The sequence below is a fragment of the Molothrus aeneus genome, chromosome 1, assembly GCF_037042795.1.
Source record: "Molothrus aeneus isolate 106 chromosome 1, BPBGC_Maene_1.0, whole genome shotgun sequence".
In the NCBI taxonomy this organism is placed as follows: domain Eukaryota; kingdom Metazoa; phylum Chordata; class Aves; order Passeriformes; family Icteridae; genus Molothrus; species Molothrus aeneus.
The window spans coordinates 92,358,408-92,379,587 of NC_089646.1; the positions used below are offsets into that span (position 1 = coordinate 92,358,408).

At 40.1% G+C, this 21,180-nt stretch overlaps 1 protein-coding gene across 1 annotated transcript in view; it reads right to left on the minus strand.

Annotated features, from left to right (window-relative positions):
* Positions 1 to 14,716: 14,716 nt before the first annotated feature.
* NR4A3 (nuclear receptor subfamily 4 group A member 3) overlaps positions 14,717 to 21,180 on the minus strand; it is a 28,333-nt gene continuing 21,869 nt past the window's right edge. The window contains exon 8 of the mRNA XM_066560894.1: positions 14,717 to 16,840. Coding sequence (XP_066416991.1) covers positions 16,578 to 16,840 — 263 coding nt within the window. The 3' untranslated portion in view covers positions 14,717 to 16,577. The remainder of the gene's footprint in view (positions 16,841 to 21,180) is intronic.

Here is a 21,180-nt window from a genome sequence, read left to right on the forward strand (position 1 = left end):
GCTATTTCTTGGCTTCCAGGTCCCATGTGAGCTATTAATTACAAAGCAACCTTAATAAAGAATGCCAATATCCACGTATAGCCCCCTTACCCAAATAAACTTTCTTCAGAATACACATACACCATTAAAATTCAGAAATAATTTCAACATATTGAAATATTAATTTGAAATGCATTGCCCTAGGATAGTATAACAGAGGGTGAGGCATGGGAATGGGAGAAGAAGTACCAGGGGGAAAAGTGCATGACAGAGATGGATTGCTCTACTGAAGACTTGCCCATTTTCCTGGTGGTTTGGAAGACACTCTCTCCCACGGCATAGATGCCTTGGCCATTGCAAGGGCTGCTGCCCAAGCTCAGTATAGCCATAATCTATGCAAAACAACTAAATCCCAGCCTCAGAGGGTACCAGCAATTGTTAACCAGAGCTAGATTTAGTGTTTTCAAGTCTTCAGATCATTTCCCTTTTATCTCAAGCCATTGTATGGAAAACATTACTTAAGGTTTAGGGAGGGACTGGTAAACTGGTGTTTGTAGAGGAATGATTCTAAATTTTGAGATGTGCATGTGAGAAGGAGAAAGAAGCTCATTAGATCATCATTGCTTCCCCTGACTGGTAACCAACTACCACCACCTTGAAACCTGGTGGTTAGTTCATTTATGTTTTCAAAGTTGCCTCTGGAAAAAGAAAATAGGGACAGAAATTTGATTTTAAAATGACATATCCCCCAAATCGATGGTATTTAGGGTGCCCGTCACTGAAAATGCAGTGCTTGAAATAAACTGCAAGTGTGATGCATATCAGGGTAAACCTCAGAATTTTCCCAGATATTCTGAAAAGTCTGGAAAAAGAGATGGGTGCCTGGGGCCTTGCTTAGGCATCTGTTTGCCATATGTTTTCACTAAGGAAATGAAATAAAATGTCAGAAAATCTGCAAGAGGTAAAATGTAGGAGGCAACAAACTAAAAATAGCAAGGCTTACATAGAGACTGGACAGCTGGGTCTTCGCGGGCTCAAAATGGAGTACAGCTAATGCAGTTTGTACCAAGTGCTTCTGAAGCAGTGGTGCTGGTCCTCACAGAAGCCAGAGCCGATCCATGGATCTCCCCCAGTCCCTGAACAGGGAGGAAGACTAGACTGATTGCCAGAGTTGGATACAGGATAGATTAGAACAGCAAGTTAAAAAGTTACATGCGTCTGCGGTGCAGGTGTCAGACATGAAGGGAAACTTGTTGTGACAAGGGGTGCAGGTTATCGTGACATCACCCTAGGGGAGAGAAATGTCACTGTGCACTGTTATTGTACTAACTGGTATAGACCACTAGCAGTGAAATAAAGCAAAATGCTGAGGGCTCAGCTAGATGGGAAACCACTGGAAAGACAAAGGAGCACAGGGAAAAATTGCTGAAGAGAACCTTAAAGGAACAAAATAAGAGAAAACTTGGAGCAACAAGTGGGAAACAGCACAGAAACATAAATATGTACAGTGAGGTGCATAACTGTATACAACAGCTATACACAAAGCCCATTAAACCTATTAAAAGCTAATATACCTGTGTCCTTCAGAAAACAAGCAATCCATAATATTTTATTGCTATTGTGGCTATCAATGTTATTCCTCAACTCTACATTTGGAGCTTGTGAAACTGGAATAGCTCTGTCAAAACTAATAGAGACAGCAGCTTGCACTAGCAGGAAAATCAGGTCTTGTCTGTTTGCACGGAATTTTGGCAAGGTGGTGTGTGATGAGATTGCTCTGCTGTTTCCTAAAAATAGAGCAACTGGCTGTGTCAGTGATGCAGTGTCAGCATGGATGTTACTAGGACTGGATGGACCATTTAGCCTTTTTGGTTTTTATTCACAAATCATTCACTAACTGATCTTCATTCCTCAGGATAGATTCATTTTTCAAAGACCTCACCTGAAGATTTAGAAGGAAAAAATTGTCAGTGCTTGTGAGTTGTTAACTGTGACTAGTTGCTGCTTGTGATGCATAATTTGTCACTTCAATTGCATTGCAGTTTTCATGCTCCATGATGGGACACATGAATTATTATGCAAATTTAATCAGTGGATACTGTAGCAATGACAAAATAATTCGCTAATAAATTAATAGGAACCAATTCCTGAGTTACAGCCTTTTAGTTCCTTATAATGTGATGTTTAACATCCCTGGATAAATGATGTAAAGTACAGGCATGTGAATATACTGTTTGAGGACAGTTGTCATTGTCAACCAGAGCAATAGCTGTGAAAAATAAAGTTGTGGAAGATAAAACAAGGAAGGTTTGTTTTACAAGACCTGCATTCCAGGTAATCATATTGATTATTGTTAAATACACCTGAAGTGTTCAATTCTATGTTGTGGGCTTCTAAATAAAACTTCTTATTATGTGTCCAGGTTCAGCATCTGAGTAAGAAATTGTATTTTCTTTTATTATCTCTCTGCTATTTTAAAATATTTGGAATACACTGGCAATTCAGAGGTCTTTGATGTTTTTCCTGTTTTCCATGCTGTGTTTCCCTCTAAGCTGCTTGATTTGTATGTCTGTAATTGCAGCTGACTCTGCATCATATTTTTATTCATTCTAGATGCTAGGTTTTCTGGAGCATCTACAGTGTTTTATTGGGCAGATTTATCCTCCTGCTTCCTTCTGAAATGAGAAGAGAAATAGTGATGAACACATCTGTCTTTTCTGAGCCTGTGTTCAAAATTGTAATACCTGTTTCTAGCAATGGACCAATATTTGGTACAGAATTTTTTTACTCTGTTTCTTGCGTGTTTCTTCTCACTATGTTTCCCATTGATCTTTTCTGATATATCTGTTTTTAGCAGGGTACATTTTTTTAAATTCGCAGATAACTGCTATTATACTTTTTCTGCATTCTCTATATCTCTTATTGCTAGTGCTTGACTACAACTTCTGCATCTTCTATATTTCACAATTTTTTTCCTCCCAGCATGAATTCTTTTCTACTTGCAAATTTGCATCTTTTTTTTCATACTCAGTAGAATGTTCTTGAACATTTTCCAGTTCCTATTAATATTTCCCACATTAAATTGATGTTGCTAGCGTGTTAAAGCAACAGGGTTTCTTAAACTTGGACAATTTGTCCCATACTGTTTCTGAGTGGTATCTCATTCAAAGTGCATGAAGCAGATGAGAGAGGGTTGTGATTACAGGTAGCCAAATAGGCAGGTCTTTACTATCTTAAAGTGTCTGTACTGGCTGCAAAATGCCTGTGAAGGCAATAGTCCACTGGGATGCAGGAAAAACACAGAACTTCACTAGTATAGATATGTAGTTTATAAAGAAACAAATATATGTATGTAGTTTATACATAAATATGTGTATATTGGGGGTAGATGCTCAAAATTGTTTTAGTGATAGGGGCTCACAAAAACAAAAATCTAAACTTTTGTTTAGACCAGTGCTTGATTAGTAAGTACACTGTTAGATTTTCAGTGATCCTAAAGTGATGATCAGCCAGCACAGCCCACTTCTGGTTTGTCCTGGCCACTGTCAGGATGCTGGGCTAGATAGAACTTCCCTTGGAACTATCATAACTCCTTATGTAGTCTTAATCCATAAAATTAAAATCTTCTGCAATTATGGATCATCTGCAGCTTTCTGAGAATATATGGGTTTTGATTTAAACTTTTTTTCCCTCTTCTCTCGTTACTGAATTACTATCTTTTAAATGGTCCAGTCATAAATCACCCATCTAATAGTAATGAAAACAAACCTGTTATATGATTTTATTTTTTTTTACAACCTATTCTGATTGTAATGAATATACAGACAGTTACAGTGACATCCTTTGCTTTATATGTTATGACTTGCAGGTTTCTGTGACTGGTTTGGGCTCCACTGACTTGATGGTGACAGCTCTTCACAATACAGATTTGAATCTCAGATTTGAGATTCAAGTCGGTAGTCCACTTTCAAAGAGTTCCTCTGGTCTAGAAATTTATAGGTTTAAAACCAATGTGGAGCCAATAACTAGACTCCTATTTTAAGGCAGACTGTTAGAAATGCTCTCCATTGCAGCTTCATCTCTCTCTCTCTTCAAGTGCAGAAAACACAGTAATTTTGGGAGGATTTACTTTTTAGGCCATCTTCACATGCCTTCTAGCCCTGCAAAGCTGATGGGTTTTGCAGTCCTGGCTGAGTCTGATTGAAGCTGACATCTGTGGGCTTCTGTGAGGGATGTGGGAAGAACGTACTAAATATGTCAAGTTAGAGTCTCCCCAAGCAATCTGACGATTGCTAGTCCGAAAACACTGCTTTGAAAAAGAATGCTGACTCATGGCATGAGGGAGGGAGGATTTATCTTTTAAGGCAATGGGCTAGTATGGTAGGATCTGGATTAACTTCTTAACTTTCCCAAAGTTGCCACATGACAGAACCAATTTCTAAATGCTGCTGTCCATAAAAGTTCTCTCCATACAGCAACTATAATTTTTTTCCTCTGTCTCTTTTCATTTATTGTAAATGTCTTTGGACCTGGAGGTGTCTGTGGATGTCTCCAATTATGTAAGTGAGGAGAACTTGGCACAATGGGCCCCTTATTTCAACTGGGAATTCTGCAGGCTACTCCTGTGCAAATAATATATGGCAGTAAGATTCCAAAAAGTACCCATGGCTATTCTTAGTTCTATTTGATGCTATGGCTATGCAGCAGATCTAAAAATTCAGCCGAAGTACCCTGACAGCAAATGTGTAAATAAGTGTCTATTAATACCATTGCAGACCTGTAAGGAAAGAGCAGGAATCACAGAACCACAAAATGTCTTGGAATTGGATGAGACCTTTAAAGATCATCCAGTCCCATGTCCCTGTAATGGGCAGGAACACCTTCCACTTGACCAGGTTTCTCAAAGTCACATCCAGCTTGGCCTTGAACATTTCGAGGGTTGGGAAGTGGTTTTTCATCTAAGCCCCCTTTCTACATTGAAAGCCTGCAACCAGGTCTCTGTGGAGCCTTCTCTTCTCCAGGCTGAACAACCCCAGCTCTCTCAGCCTCTTTTCACAGAAGAGGTGCTCCATCCCTTTGATCATTTTCATGGCTCTCCTCCATACCCTCTCCTACAGGTCCATGTCCTTCTTACACCAGGAACCAGACAATAACTGGACAGGAAGACCACAGACAAGACCCCAACCTGGGAAAACCAGGTTAGTTTTAAGCCAGATGAGTTTCTTGCTGTTTCTCCTCCCATTCACATGATCCCTGCCCCAGCCCAAGGAAGGGAAGGCACTACAGAGGAAAGCAGTGAGTGTGGTGTGTTGGTGTCCCTGCTGCTGACAGTTGTTCTGCTCTGTGCAGGTCACATCTGCAATGCTGCAGCCTAAATGATGCAGTAGCCCAGACAGAACCAAGCCTTTCCTTGAGCTGCAAGGGTAATGCAGTATGCAAAAGTAGAGAATGCCAACATCAAATAGTGTTTTCCACCATATTTATTAGATTTTGGGGATTTTCCCTGCCCCTGAAAGCCTGGGGACCTTTTAGTGTTGCATTAACAACTCCATCTCATGGGAAGAGAGGCTGATTTGGAGGCCTGGAGTAAAACAAGCTTTTTTAAAAAAGTCTCATATTTCATAAGAGAATTTGAAGATTTCAGTTAAGTTCATAACATATATTTTTTTATTTATATTTATCTATTTTTATCTGTAATTTTAGTTTCTCAGGTTCAGCCATCCTTGTTAACTTACCTTGAAAAGTCTTTCACTGAACGCTATAGCTTAGGTCCAAAGTGGGTGTAACTGTGCAGCTGAACATGTGATGGATCCTGATTCTCTTTCCAAAAGACTGAAATATGTCAGCTTGCCCAGTGGATGGAAATACTTTCCACTGTGCTTCCCTCAAAAGATCAGTTTAAAACAGAGCGTCGTTGCTTCTGTAAAATTTGAACCCAGAGCCCTCCAGCTTTGGCATTTTATTTTCATGATTTAAATTTGTTCCCCAGCTCCTTAATTTCAAAGGGCCAGCAGTCCACCAGAGTTTCCTTTAGCAATCAGACAAAAAGCAGATGTTCATGCTGAATATTGCACAGCTCTGTACAGCAGGCAGGAAACTTCATGTAATAAAATTATTCAGTGTGGAAATTCTTGACTGTGGCCCAGTTCACAAAGCTTGCAAAAAGCCCTGTCATGAGTTTGGCCATGCCTTTTGAAATTAAGGATAGGGGGAACAAAGTTAAGTTATGAAAATAAGGTCCCAAAGGCTGAAGGGTTCTGGGTTCAAATTTCTCAAAAGCACTAGGACTAGGTTTTAAAACTGATCTTTGCAATGAACTGCAGCAGGAGGCATTGTCAAAAACTGGGCAAGCTGGCACAGTCCAGTCTTTCCTCAAAAAACAGGGAGGCAAACATAAACTTCTCAGGCAACAGGCTTTTTTTCAGTTAAAGGCATTCTTTAGATGTTAATGTCAGCTTTCTCAGTGTCTGTGGAAATACAGAGCTCCTTCCAATGGTTTGCTTTTGACTTGAATGTCCAATCTAATTTTTTTTGGTTTTTTAACACATCATACTGTTTATTTCAATAAGATATCCTTATAAAGTATAGTAACTCTTCCCTCATTTCAACTATAATCTCCTACAAAGATTCAGTGATTTACCATCAAGACCAGCTCTCAATTCCTTCATACTTTATGAGACATTTTTCCAGGATTTAAAGTTTTTTTACCACCCCATCACATAGGGAAAGAAGATGGTGATCAGACTCAGAATTTATTTTTCAAATACCTATTTTCCATTAATAATGTACAAAATCCTTTCTCTCTTAGAAACAAATGGTATGATCTCATCTGTAACAAAGATGGTTCAGGTGGTTCCATTATTTTCTCTTTTTATCTACTAATTTGTAGTGTCTTGGAATATAAATATACTCTAACCAATTTGATTTATCATATTCCTTTCCAAATTTGATTTTCTCTCCTTGGTTTTGTTTGGATGTCTTTTTTATTGGGAAGACAGTTTGACAACCAGCAGGGACTTGTCCTCAAGTTAGCTGCAGAATGGGAATCTTTCACTTTGAATGGTAGACACTTTTCTCTTTCTTACCTTGAGCATGCACAATGAAATAAAACCTCCCCTCTTGCTGGTGATGCCATCACAAATCTACCTTCTTCCTTTGTTAACAAATGAGTACATTTTGCTTTTTGAGAGGCTGAAAAGTTCACTACCCACACAGGGCTTGATAAGACTTTTGAGATAAGACTTTTGGGTGCTAACTCAATTGGATGACCATAATACATGATTAGTCATAGAGCCATAGAATGGTTGGGGTTGGAAGGACCCTAAAGTTCAAAACTCCCTGCAATGGGCAGAGACACCTTCCACTAGAACAAATTGCTCAAAGCCCCATCCAACCGCCCTTGAACTGTTCCAGTGATGGGGCATCCACAGCTTCTCTGGGCAACCTGTTCTAGTGTCACACAAACTTCAGAATAAGGACTTTCTTCCTAATGTCTAATATAAATTTATCCTCTATCAGTTTTAAACCATTGTTCCTTGTCCTATCACTACACTCCCAGATAAGGAGTCCTTCCATCTCTTTTCTCTAGGCCTTCCTAAAGTACTGGAAGACCACAACAAAGTCTCCTGAGGCCTTCTTTCTTCCATGTGAACCCCAGTTCTCTCAGCCACGACTCATGGGGAAGTGTTCCAGCCCCCAGTCATCTTTCTGGGCCTCTTCTGGCTCCTCACTTAAGCAGGGCCATGTCCTTCTTATACTGGGGGCTCTAACCTGAGCACAATATTCCAGGTGGGGTTTCACTAGAGGGGAGTGGAAGATCACCTCTTTTAACCTGCTGGCCATTCTTTTGATGAATCCCAAAGTACCATTGTCTTTCCGGGCTGTGAGCACGCACTGCAGGCTCATATTCAGTTTCTCATCCACCAATCCTGCTGTGTCCTTCTCCACAGGGCTACTCTCAGTTGGTTGATCATCCAGCCTGTATCCATGTTTGGGATTGACCCAGGCTCAAGAGTTTGCACTTGGCCTTGTTAAATTCCAGGAGGCTCATAGGGGCGCAGCTCTCTGTATTATTGCATAACAAATTAAGTGTCCATAAATGCTTTTGATATACTTGAATTAAAATATTTAATATGATTTTTGGGCATTCCCAGAACTCAGGCTTCTGTGAACAGAAGGCTTGTAGTCCGCCTTGAGCAAGATTTAGCATCTACCTGTAAAAGTATCTTGGAAGATACAGCTAAGCCTTCATACCTTTCCTTACTACTTGTGCACATGCTGAAGTAGAAGACAGCTGGTTGTACTGAAACTTGGACTAATTTGAAGTGGAAGAAATAGAGCTTAACACAAATGCAGGTAGGACTGCAGTTGCTTCTAAACTGAGTGTGTGAGAATGTATAAGAAAGGTGGCTGCAAATCAGAGGAGGTATTAACTGAATCCTGAGGTCATGTGGGAAAAAACCTGTACACAGACTGAAGAAGTCAATTGTTGAAGTAAGATATAATGAGAAATGGATAAAAGAGGGAAAATTATATGGGATTGCACTGAAAACATTCCAAGTTGCCAACCCTAATTAGTGTTTGTGAAATCCCTGACTGTTGCCATGGCAATAAATGTGATACTACAAATGCAGCATTCTGACTTCTTCACAGGATCAAGCAAAGTTGGAAAGGAGCAAATCCCTATGTAAACATCAATATCGTCAATTAATTAGGAAACACAGCAAAATAAATAATAAGAACCCATGAAAGGTAAATTAATTTCTGTTTTCTGCCTGCTATATTTGAAAGTTTCCCCAGTATCAAGCATTTCTGTAATTTGCTTTCATTCTACACTAATGTTTTATCACAGACTACTGTGGAAGTTGTCATGAAGAGAGTTTTTAAATATGTTATTTAGCAAGTTAAAGACTTTGGCTTATTTGAGTGATTCCAGCTTCTTTTAACCATTTCTTTCTTTAAATGTCGCTTAGCAAGTTCATTTATTTATTTGTTTCTTTGAGATAAAATTCCACCTAAATAAGCCCCTGAGTTCTCAGTTCCTTTTAGGAAAACCGATTAACAATCTAAAATGGAGCTGATAATCCTGAGTGCCAGCAAGTGGCATATACAGGACCACTGGGGGATCAGGTCCAGCCAACATGGGTTTATGAAAGGCATGTCCTGCTTGACCAACCTGATCTTCTGTGACAAGGTGACTCACTTAGTGGATTAAAGAAATGTTGTCCAGCTAAACTTCAGTTAAGCCTTTGACACCATTTCCCACAACATTCTTCTGGAGAAACTGGCTCCCCATGTCTTGGATGGGTGTATTCTTTGCTGGATAAAAAGCTGTCTGTACAGCCAGGCTCAGAGAGTAGTGGTGAATAACATCCATCTGATGTCTGGTCACAAGTGGTGCTCCCTAGGGCTTGCTCTTGGGGCCAGTTCTGTTTAATAAGTTTATCAATGATCTGGATGAAGAGATCAAGTGCACCCTCTGTGAGTTTGCAGACTCTCACCAAGTTGGGTGAGAATATCAATCTACTGGGTGGGAATATTGATCTATGGAAAGGCTCTGCAGAGGACTCTGGACAGGCTGGATTGATGGGCTGAGGCAACTGTCTGAGCTTCAACAAGTGCCAGGTCCTGCCCTTGGGTCACAACAACCCCAGGCAGCGCTGCAGGCTGGGGGCAGAGTGGCTGGAAAGCTGCTGGTGGAAAAGGACCTGGGAGTGCTGAGTGACAGTGGCTGAACATGAGCCATCATGTGGCCCAGGTGGCCAAGGAGGCCAATGGCTTCCTGGCCTGTGTCAGGAATATGAGACCAGCAGGACCAGAGAGGGGATCATCCCTGCGTACTTGGAACTTGGTAAGGCGGCACCTCAAATCCCAAGTTCACTTTTGGATTCCTCAGAACAAGGATGACATTGAGCATTGAGGTGCTGGAGTGAGCCCAGAGGGGGGCAATGGAGCTGGTGAAGGGTCCAAATGGGAAGTACTTCAAGCAGGGGCTGAGGTAGCTGGGATTGTTTGGGGAGAAAAGGAGGCTCAGGGGTTGTGGCAGCAGCTCTCTGGCCACAGAGAGCAACAGACGACTTTCCCAGGCATTTTTCCTGGGTAAGGCCATCAGAAGATCAGAGAAAATAATGATAAACAATTCTTATCTCCACTTGCTGCACCTGTGGTTGTGCACATGTGGAATGTGTAATGGAAATTTGTTTACCAAAGGGTGATTTCTTAATTGGACACTGGATGGTGTTTTGATTCATTGACCAATTAGGTCAATGCTGTATCAGACTGTCTGCAAGGGGATGAGTTTTTTACGAAATATAGTATAGTATGATATAGTATAATAAAGTGATTGATCAGCCTTCTGCAATCACGGAGGCAATGCTAATTATTACCCAGCTGGGGGCCTGTGACAACAAGGGGTGACCTCATTGCTCTCTATAGCTGCCTGAAAGGAGGGTGTAGCCAGGTCTGAATCAGTCTCCCAGATAACAAGTGACAGGACAAGAGGAAAAGGCCTCAGGTTGTGACAGGGAAGGTATAGATTGGATATTAGGAAAAATTTATTCACTGAAAGGATTGTCAAGCACTCAAATGGGCTGTCCATAGGAGTGATAGTGTCACTGCCTCTGGGGTATTTAAAAGGCAGATGTGGCACTTGGGGACATGCCTTTTTCATGGATTTGGCAGTGCTAGGTTAACTGTTGGACTCAATCTTAGAGTCTTTTACAACCTAAATGTTTCAATGATTCAATGAAAATATTAAACAATGCGGAAAAAGTGGTGGTTTTTTGTGCATGGTCTTATCTTTGGCATGACTTCAGAACCTTGTACTACTTGAGTAATTTCATTATACACACATTAGGATCTTGCCATATACAGAACATCATTTATATCTGTGCTGTGGTTTAACCCCAGCAGGCAACTCAGCCCCAAACAGCCACTTGCTCACTCCCCACTGGTGGGCTTGGAGACAGAATCAGAAGAGTCAAAGGGAGAAAAGTCTTGGGTTTCTCCCAATAATAAAGACAGGTTAATAGAGAAAGCAAAAGCTGCATATGCAAGCAAAGAAAAACAAGGAATTAATTCGTCCCTTCCCATGGGCATTCAGGTGTTCAGCCATCCCCAGAACAGCAGGCCTCTATCATGCTTGGGACTTGGGAAGGCAAATGCCACCATTCTGAATGTCCCCACTTGCCTTCTTCTTTCCCCAGGTTTTATTGTTGAGCATGATGTGTATGGTATGGAAAATCCCTTGGGTCAGTTGGAGACTGTCTCGGCTGTGTCCCCTCCCAGTTTCTTGTGTACCCCCAGCTTTTATCGCTGCCAGGGTGGGGAGCAAAAAGAGCCTTGGCTCTGCATAAACTCTGCTCAGCAGTAACAAAAATATCTCTTTGTTACCAACACTGCTTCCAGCACAAATCCAAAGCACAGGCCCACATCGGCTACTGTGACAAAAATTAACTCTATCCCAACCAAAACCAGCATAAGGTGGAATCCCACACTTCTTTATAAAGAAAATTCTTGGTTTTGTGGGGTAAGGTCAGAATCTTTATCTCATTTGACTTTCACAGCCATATAACAATTTCAAGTATTTAAACTCCTTCTGTGATCAAACGCAGCCACAACATTCCATATTATGAATATAGGCATAAAGGTGACTAAAGCTAAAAAAGAAAACAGAATAAAACTTGCTATAAGTGTTTCCATTTAGTAAACAAGTTTCTTTTACTTTTATTTGACAAATCACTGCATTGGTAATACTCACAAATGAAGGTCTGGAATACAATTCTCAAATATGTCCTCTGCTGCTAAGAATTTGATTGACTGGCACCCCATTTATTCAATTACTACATCAATGTTTTGGCATTTTTAAAAGTTAATCCTTTTTGTCCATTAGTAATTATTGTTTGATCCATATCTTGCAATATTCCTAATGGTTGGCTTCATTAATTTAATAAAGGACAGATAAGTATTTCTTTTCTAAATACTATCTAGTTTGGTTGAGAAAACATGTGATTGGATTGACCATGATTTTGACTAGTCTCATGGATGACTTCATAAGCAGGGTAAGAAAGGTCAGTTTGAATACCTGGGTTATTTTGAATTTGTCATGTTTTTATAATTTGATACAGTGGCAATATAATGGAAAGAAAAGGAAAAGGAAGGAAGAGCATTCACTGGACACTAGCTCAGCAAACAGAAGGTTTTATTCCCAACTCTATGACCGAGATGCTGTATGTCCTTGTGTTGGTATTCTCCTATTTTATTTTTATGTTTGGACTGGAGCTTCTTCTGGGTGGGAACTGGAGGTGCTAATTAGAGTATGTAGCAAAATGGGGTCCTGATCTCTGTTGTGGCCTCTAGGTGTTGCTATAATACAAATAATTAATCAAAAGACATGTTTCAGTGTCCTCAGAGGGTGTTGCCAATTTTTCCCAGAACCACACTTAATTTTAAACAATTAAACCCCTCTCTCTCCCTCCTCTCTACAGCATAACTGAAATTTTAGCTTTGTGTATTGGGCAAATGAACCTGAATGTGAAAAGTAAAAATAGGAAAGCTGTAGAAAGAGATTTGACTCACCTCTAGTTAAAGTTCCTCAATTTTGGCTGCCTTTGAGATAGTCTCTTGTCCAAGGGTGGTTGCTACTAGAGGAACCTGCTATTATATTCCTGACTCAGCCCAAGCTTCCATTGACAAAATCAACCTTTCGGCATCACATCCCTTAGCAAGGCCTCTGCAGCTGATGTGTTTTAGGGGTATAAGCACACAAGGCACACATAAAGACACAAGTGCAGGTTAGATCAGGGTATAGGCCTGTTTTCATGTCTAAGGACATGAGGCCCTAAAATAATTACAAACTGAAATACTTGTAAGTTTAGTAAGGATAAACGTTGCCTTGTAGGGTGAAAGTTCAGACCCTGGTGTGGCTTGATCTCAAGATCTGCATATTTTGCTCAAGAGGGAGTTAATATGCAAAACTCATTGTCATTATCATTAACAATCTTAAAATTCATAGTTAAAATTGTAAAAATACAGCATAGAAAAAAAAAACCAACAAAAAAACCAGAAAATAATTTGGAAGAGTTAGCACAACCTTTTGTTTTGTCACATTTCCAGGGCAGGGGCTGCCAATCCCGCAGCCCAGCACAGCACATCATTTGATGTAGCCTCCAGCCGAGCAGCTCCTGCGGAACAGCGCTCGCGGAGGTGAGCCGGAGCCATCCGTACTCACGGCAATGCCCGGGATAGCGGCAGATGCCTCTCAAAACTGTGTTTGTTGGAAATGCATTTGTAGCCAAACAGTTTTGTCTGGCAGGGGATAAGCCATCCCTCCTGCAAGGCAACGGCACGGTAAGGAAAGGAGCTGGATGGGCATTGGAAGAAAATGATGCAGGTGCCTGCTGGAGCGATGCCTTAGCAGGATTTACTGATGCACAGGGGCTGAATACGGGATGGGAGCTTTGTCCTCTTCCTGGCCAGACATTGGTGCCACGAGCCCTGTAGCTATCCACTCCCTTCTCTGCAGTCTCATCAGCTCTGGATTATCAACTACATTCCCTTTTTGTCATGGAGGAGAAATTCAGTGAGGAGTGAACAGTCTCTCTGCTCTGGTCTATATGTGGTTCAACCTCTGGGACAACCATGGTCCAGCTCTCAATATCTAATTGAGATTGCATAACCAGATACTGCAGGCATGTATTTATATAAAAGCTATTTTAATCAAAAGACTAGCCATTAAATTGCCAGTGTTCTTAAGCATGCTTCACCAATTTTTCCACTTTTAAGACTCAAGTAGACAATTTTTTTAATGTTTTATAAATGATAAAAAATTCACATCAGATTTTAACAGAATTAAGCATACTTATTCAACACACATGGGGCCTCTGAAAAAAATGTTATTCAATTTAATAATTTTAATTTACATTGTATATGTACATGAGCATTTCTTTCAACCCACAGGTTAACACCACAAAAAAAAAAAAAAAAAAGAAAAAAAAAAGAAAGAAAGTACTGTGGTTAGCTGAGTGAAGAAACTCTTGAGACACTGTTGTCTGAAATAAAAGCAAGGCACTCTCCCTTAACACCTGATATATTCCTGAATTCTGCCTAGACAAAGGCATGTTCACACTGAGAGAGCTCTAAGAATAGTAGTAGATTTATTCTGCATTAACTCTTTCTTTTGCCACTGTGACAGGTCACTGGTTGTACTCTAGGATGAATCAGTGTATTGAAGTTGACATGAAGGACAATTCCACAGATGATGGGATTTGGGAGAGTATCACAGCTAAGACTATCTATGGAAGACTGGAGGACACAGACTACGTGAAATCTCACACGGGGCTCTCAACCTGCTTCCTCCCACTCACATTCCACTTAATAAATAAACCTTGCTCAACAAAAAAGCAATTTTACTGTACTATGCTGATTTGCTTCAAAATCCTTGATAAGGGCACGTTCGCAAAAAGCTCCTGCAAGCCCTTGTCTGGCTGGTGCTCAGCACCTGGCAGGATTTGTCCTTAGATAAAAGTAATTTCTCAAGGGACCTTGTGTCTTACACAAGGAGACAAAAGCAAACATTCTTTTTTTGGATTTTATGTCTGTATGTTTTTGTATGCGCACATGTGTGTGAGTGTATATATATATATATGTATATATATATATTTAGTATATACAAAAGCAAATTCAGTCAAAATATATTTGTCTTGCTGGTCAGGCTTGTTACAGCAACCTACAAGAAACATTAGCTTCTCTGATATTTAATTATGCTATTATGTTTGCACATAAGCTTAAAAGTCAATACAAAAAGCAATACTTCTCCAAATATTATCTGCAGGTAAACCAGAAATATTAACTATAGTGATTAGAAGTCTGTTTCCCTATTGACACTACTATAAATCTTGATATAAGAATAATTTTTTCATAAAAGCACATCCAAACATAGTAAGTGATAAAATACCAGATTACTTTTTGAAAACCATACAGTGACTCGATATCTGGGTTATCCTTTGCAGCAATTAGGCAATTCATTTGGCATCTGTTTGATTGTATAATTTAATTTCCATATAAACAGCATAGTTTAAAAAAAGACAAAAGCTAGAATGTTTAAAGCTAACAAAAGATACAGTGACATCAGGTTGACATTCAAAAATTTCTTTAGCAAAATGACCAACAAAATTTTGACTTAATACAGTGCATATAAAGTTTTTTAGAACTGAACTTTTTAAATATTATTTGAATTTAGCAAAACATGAGCAAGATTTTAATATCAAAGTGCTAAACAGTACTGCCTTAGAAGTCACTGCAAATAAACTGTAAAATAACTCTGCTTGTGATTTGACAGATATTTTATATACAAATGGTTAATAAAAAGACACGCGCACACACACACGCACACAAATATAGGTATATACATATATATACATACACATTATATATATGTATATAGTTTTCCAACTGGTGTATCTGAGTCAGTGTGAACACCCCATTTAGTTATCATGTGTAACAGGGTTCCCATGAGCTGGCAGTCATTGCAATAAATACAGGCAAAGCCATTACAATATACCATGCATACAAACATTTATACAAATAAAGACACTATGCAACAAATTATCTCATATTAATATGGCATCAACAGTATAAACATACAAAAAGGAGTACGAACACGGAATGTTTAAACGCAGCCCACTATATCCTTCCTAGCACTTACATTCATACTATTTTACAAGACTTGCTTGTTCTTGAAAACCATCTTCTGTCTGTTTACTAACGAGTTGCTTGTGTTAGAAGTCTAGAACTGAACTATCCCTGATACTGACCCTGTATGCTCCAATCACTACTTACTCGGGTTTCCTTAGCTAAGGAACAACTGAGCCACAATTGCTCCCGTGTCTTCCACATACATTTGTCAATAAGTCACGCTACATGGAATCAAGTTTGGAAAACTCTGTCAGGTAAGTTAGTGCATGTAATTTTCTCCCTTGATTTCTTCTGTTTGTTTTCCTAATAAAATAAATTAGTTAATAAACGAGACTTAGTAAGACAGCACTTTAAAAAATTGCACTTGAACATGGGAGCTAACAGCCATTGTCATTTTGCTATATTTGATTTGTATGAAATGTTTAATTGAATGTACTTTGCTAAAAAAGTGAAATTTTGATTAGATTGTGCTGATGTATGTGCCCTTGATGCAGGAAGTATGCTAAAGGTATCCTCACAAAACACATACTACCCTGGCAAACAACAATTTGCTGTTCTTTCAAACACAGCTTCTACAATTTTACTCCTCATAGACCATGAGGTGTTAAACAACAGATTTAAAACAGTCATGTTAACCTTTTACTGCTGCTGGGATAGCATTGTCCAAAAGTGCCATATTAGCCATTTAAAAAACCCAAATCACACAAAAGAAAACAAAGAACACAACCCCAAACCAGTAAGCCAGTAAGTTTCAGGCCTCAGGTTGTAAGGACAAAGCGCCAGAAAAGACCTCATGTTAGACTCGGAGCGGCTTTTCTGTTAAGTGAGGGCAGAAATGTTAGCTGTAAGTCACGATCCGTTTGCCTGCTCTGGCGGGCGTTTGCCTCTCGGGAGGGTGGTTTGACTCAGAAGGGTAAGGTGTCCAGAAACAGCCTGTCGACAATGGAAGGGGCTGGCACCAAATCTTCCAGTTTCAGGTAAAAGATACGCTGCAGTCCCAGTGTGCAGAGAGAACGCAAGTCAGCCAGAACACCCAGTACCTTCGGCTCTGCAGACTCGAGCGGTTGTCCTTTGTTTTGGCAACTGAAAGTTAAGTGATCTTTCAAACTGCTTGTGATCTTGTTGCATAGCTCTTCCACTTTCTTTGGTTCTTTTAATCCATGTCGTTCTGCAAAGCCAGAGGAAAGAAACCACATCAGCATCCCTATCACAAATGCATTTTCTTAGGTGTAACCCAGGTGCATACTCTGGAACTCAGAGCAAAAAGTGCTCTGAGAGTGTAGATTTCTCAGAACAGCTGGGGTTACATGGAGCCAGTTAACCTTCTTGCCACACAAAATAAGAGAGGGCAAGTGCCCTTTTCTCTTTATCTACTAAAACAGGTGACAGAGATGCTCAGTTATGATTGAAATTCTTGTACAAGGACTCCAAGCATCCTGCGTATCTGACATAATTTTCATGATATGAGGCAGAATTAATTGGGTGATTTTGCAGCAAAACCATCACAGGAGGAGTTTTGGAGATTTCCGTGCTTCCCCACCAGTCGTGAATGCTCAATAACTATGGCAACCATTATTTATTCAGTGAATTCAAGTGGCGATCAATATCCTTAGCTAGCTCCATCAGCGCCCAGCCTAGAATTCCACCAGGAATTTGCAGACACTCTTACAAGAAACTAAAGGCACCTTACTACCCTTTGTTATTTTGATCAGCTGCTGCTTTTTAGTTTATTCATCTTTAAAAGCTCTAGGATAAAAGAAGCCTGGAAGTTAACTATTTTGCTTTGAGTGAGCAATGCCTGAACAGCTGCTATATTATCCATCACAAAAACCTCAGCACTCCTAAAAGGAAGGAGAGCTGGGGTTTGTTCCCCTTCAAATATCTTTTTAAAATACAACAATGATGTTAAATGCATTCAGAGTTCTTTAAGCATAAGTAGAATTAATCAGATTTGTGATTCATTAAAAGCAGAGTTTTTACAGGGGAAAGAATTCTATGTTGTTTGCTATCAAGGCTTAGTGGATGAACTAAAGTAACAGAACAAAAAAAAATTCAGGAAAAAATCTCAAATTTGTGGTGTATTCATTTGTCTCTGAATTTGAAACACACAGGTAAGTAAGAAATGGCTTCACAGCAAAGTCATAATAATTTACATGTGAAATAGAATGGTGCCAGATACAGTAATCAAAGAAAATGCAGGTTATATTAAGCCAATTAGATATATAAAACAATGACAGCAGTGGATAAGGAGAAATTGTGGCAGTTCTTGTGTTTGATGGTTTTGAAGTCATCTCCTTCCCTGGGCCTCTCTCCCATCCCTGGCAGCCAGCAGCCACATTGTCCCCAAGTCTTGTTCCTCCATGCCAGGAGGAGCAAGCAATAGACATGTCCTCTGTCTGTCCCCTAATGAACAGTGAAAAGAGTACAGTTCTCTCTACTTCCAGAAGCAGAGGTATTGCCTGCATCAGGCACAGTGGTGCCTTGCCCAGGCCTGTGTATATAAACTCCTCGCTCACCACCTCTCTTGGCTTAGATACTCTGTACAAACCAATAAAACAGACAGGATTCAATGAGGGCAGTCAGAAATGCAAAGGTCTGGTTTTCCACTGATATTCACCCATTTTACACATTTTTTTTCCAACTGTATTTACTTAGGGAGAGTTAGCTCCTGAATAATACTGGTTTGAGATCAGAATCAGAGATGTGCAGACATGGACATCTCTGTCCAGAAGTGACTGTGCACTATCATTTAGGTACGGCCAATCTGCCCTGTTGTTTCAAAGCAACACTTATCCAGTCAGTGACATCTGCTTCAGACATCGTTTTCACCTTGCAGGAATTAAAAACCCTAGGTATTCTAAGTGCCTTGTTTACATTAAAACATGAGAAGTCAATTAATATTTAAAGCCTTTCCAGTAAATGGTGTATAGAGTAATTATGTAAGCCTTAACTATACAGGTCACTGAGAGTAAATACTTAGGCAGATTCTGCCATTAAAAATCTTGGCAGATAAATATTTTATACAGGTTGGAAGAGCTGTAGGGCTTTTTTTTTTTTTTTTTACCACTAGCCTACTGAGAGAATCTGCAGGACATTAAATTAATCTTGCAATCTTTGAAGAGTTCCCATCTTTTAATCTGCTCTGTTTCCTAGTTGTGTAAGTGAAGATATTTTTATAGATGTAGGGAGCTGCAATACTAGAATGGATGCAAAACCTCACTACAAATTACCAGAGCACATTTTCAAACCACTGCCTCAGTAGGTGGGTACCTTGCTGCAGAGTATGAAAAATTATCTCTGGCTCTGGAGCATGCAGCAACTTTGTTAGCATTTCCAGCCAGAACTAAACAGCTTGTCTCCCACTGACAAGTTCAGAAGGTTTCATGAAAAAATCATGTCTTTCGTGAATAGCCATGAAATGTAGGAGGCAAAACACTATGTGTGCAAAGATTATCGTATTAGTAGCCTTACTTTACATAACAAAATCGTGGAAATTCAGAATTAAGAGATACTCTGTCCTTAAAATCTGGTGCTACAATATCAAAGCAGTCCCTGATAAACCAAATTGCCCTCCCCTGAGTGAATTGCCATACAATGGCCTTCACTACTTGCACATCTCCATAAGGGTTAATCCCTCACACCTGGAGCTGCCTCTAGGGGTTTCAGTCTTAAACTCCTAAGGCATTCATAGAAAGTCAAAGCCATCTGTGTGGAAGCCCTTGTGCTAGGGAAGGACACTGTGTGCACTGGCACTGCCACTGCACTCTCCAGTGGTAGAACACAACTACTTTCTGAAGAGCACACTCATCTAAGAATAGGCCCCTCTCCTTGGTAGACTTGAGGCATCTAGGGCCTAATTTGCTCAAAGATTTAGATTGAACAGGGTTCAAATAACAGGAAACACATTTTCTTGCCTTTTTCAAATGCCCAGTTCTGTGTGTACAAAGAAAGACCCACAGTCTTTCTTATACAACCTAGAGGGAGCAGCACCAGGCCCCTGTGGTAAGGGTGTGCAGTGGCACTGACACCAAGGGCGTCTAATCATGCACTGTCTTCCACAGGATGTTCTTATCCACATGGGAATGATAAGGCCAAGATTTATCCCAAGAAGTACAGCTGGTCAAAACAGATAGGTTTTCTTTAACTGATTGGGGAGATGTGTAAATATTATCGTAGTCAGACTTTCTTATAATGACAAAGGCACGTGTTAAGTGAATACAGGATTTCTCAGCCTGTAACAAACCAAGACTGTGTTTTAGGATATCATTGATTTTTGCAAGAAAAATGGTGATTTATGGCAAAGATGGTGTCAAAATGACTCATCAAAAGTCTTACCTCTAAAGCTCTGCAAACAGCTTATCCTGGGAAACTGAACACAGCAAGTTTTTTACACCTTTTTCCTTTTCCCGGGAAGCTGAATGTGGTTTTGTGCTATCATTACACTGATCAGCAAAAACTCAACAGGAAGAAAGCAAAGACCCTAACCTCTGACCTGAGGTAGATCATGCCAGGGTCAGGCAGACTGAGCACTATTTTTACAAATGCTTCACTTTACACTGTCTGAGCAAATGCCTCTCAAAGAGTGTGAGTACCTCAAAGACCCTGGGCTCTGCAGTCTGTGTCACGGGGTATCACTTTTAGTCTCAATTAATTCTGAGGTGTCCAGAAATGCAACGGATAAACACTGCAGACTTAAAATAGGCCTCTTGATTTTCTTGGTTTCAATGTAGTTATGTGATTTTCTCTTCCCCCTTCACATTTCTCTTCCCCTTCTATAACTCAAATAAGCACAAGGCTCAGTTGCCTACAGCTTTCTCATGCACACACTGTTACACAGGAACATTGCAACTTGGCAGATCCAAGAGTCTCCTTTCCTGTTGCAGTCTGGCCCATATTTAACCTGCCTAACTCTCAGACACTCCACAAAGGTCCCCAACCTTGGTGCACAGACCTCTCAAACTCCTCCTCACATCAGTGTAAAGATGGGCATTTTTAGAAGATTATTACAATTTTAGGTGCATGAATCATTTTCTGGAGGTGCCCTGTATTCTTCATCAGCTGTGCAAGGTACCTGAAGTCAGGTGAGATGAATGGCCACAGAGAACACCATAGTTTGCTCCCTCTTTTAAGAAAACCACAATATAAAACAGAGACTGCTGGTTGCTGTAGAAGTAAAGAGTTCTTGCCTCAACAAAGAGGTGGGAGTGAAAAAGGAGGAGTACTTTACTTTGACGCTGACAGTATTTCCCTCAGCTAAGTGGCAGGGGGAAGGCAGACAATGCAATCTGGAGGGTTTTTTTTTTTTTTTTTTTTATAACTAGCTCTCCTACACTCCTCCAGTCTGCCACCTGCTTGTATGTAGACCCAGCACATGAAGCACCCACTCCAGAGGATATCCTGGCAAGAGGACTGAAGGATATCTGCTGCTGAGGAGTAGGTAAGTCTCGATTCCATTGGGAGGTTGGACAACGTCATGTTCAGAAGGAACTGCAGCAGTCATACCCTTTT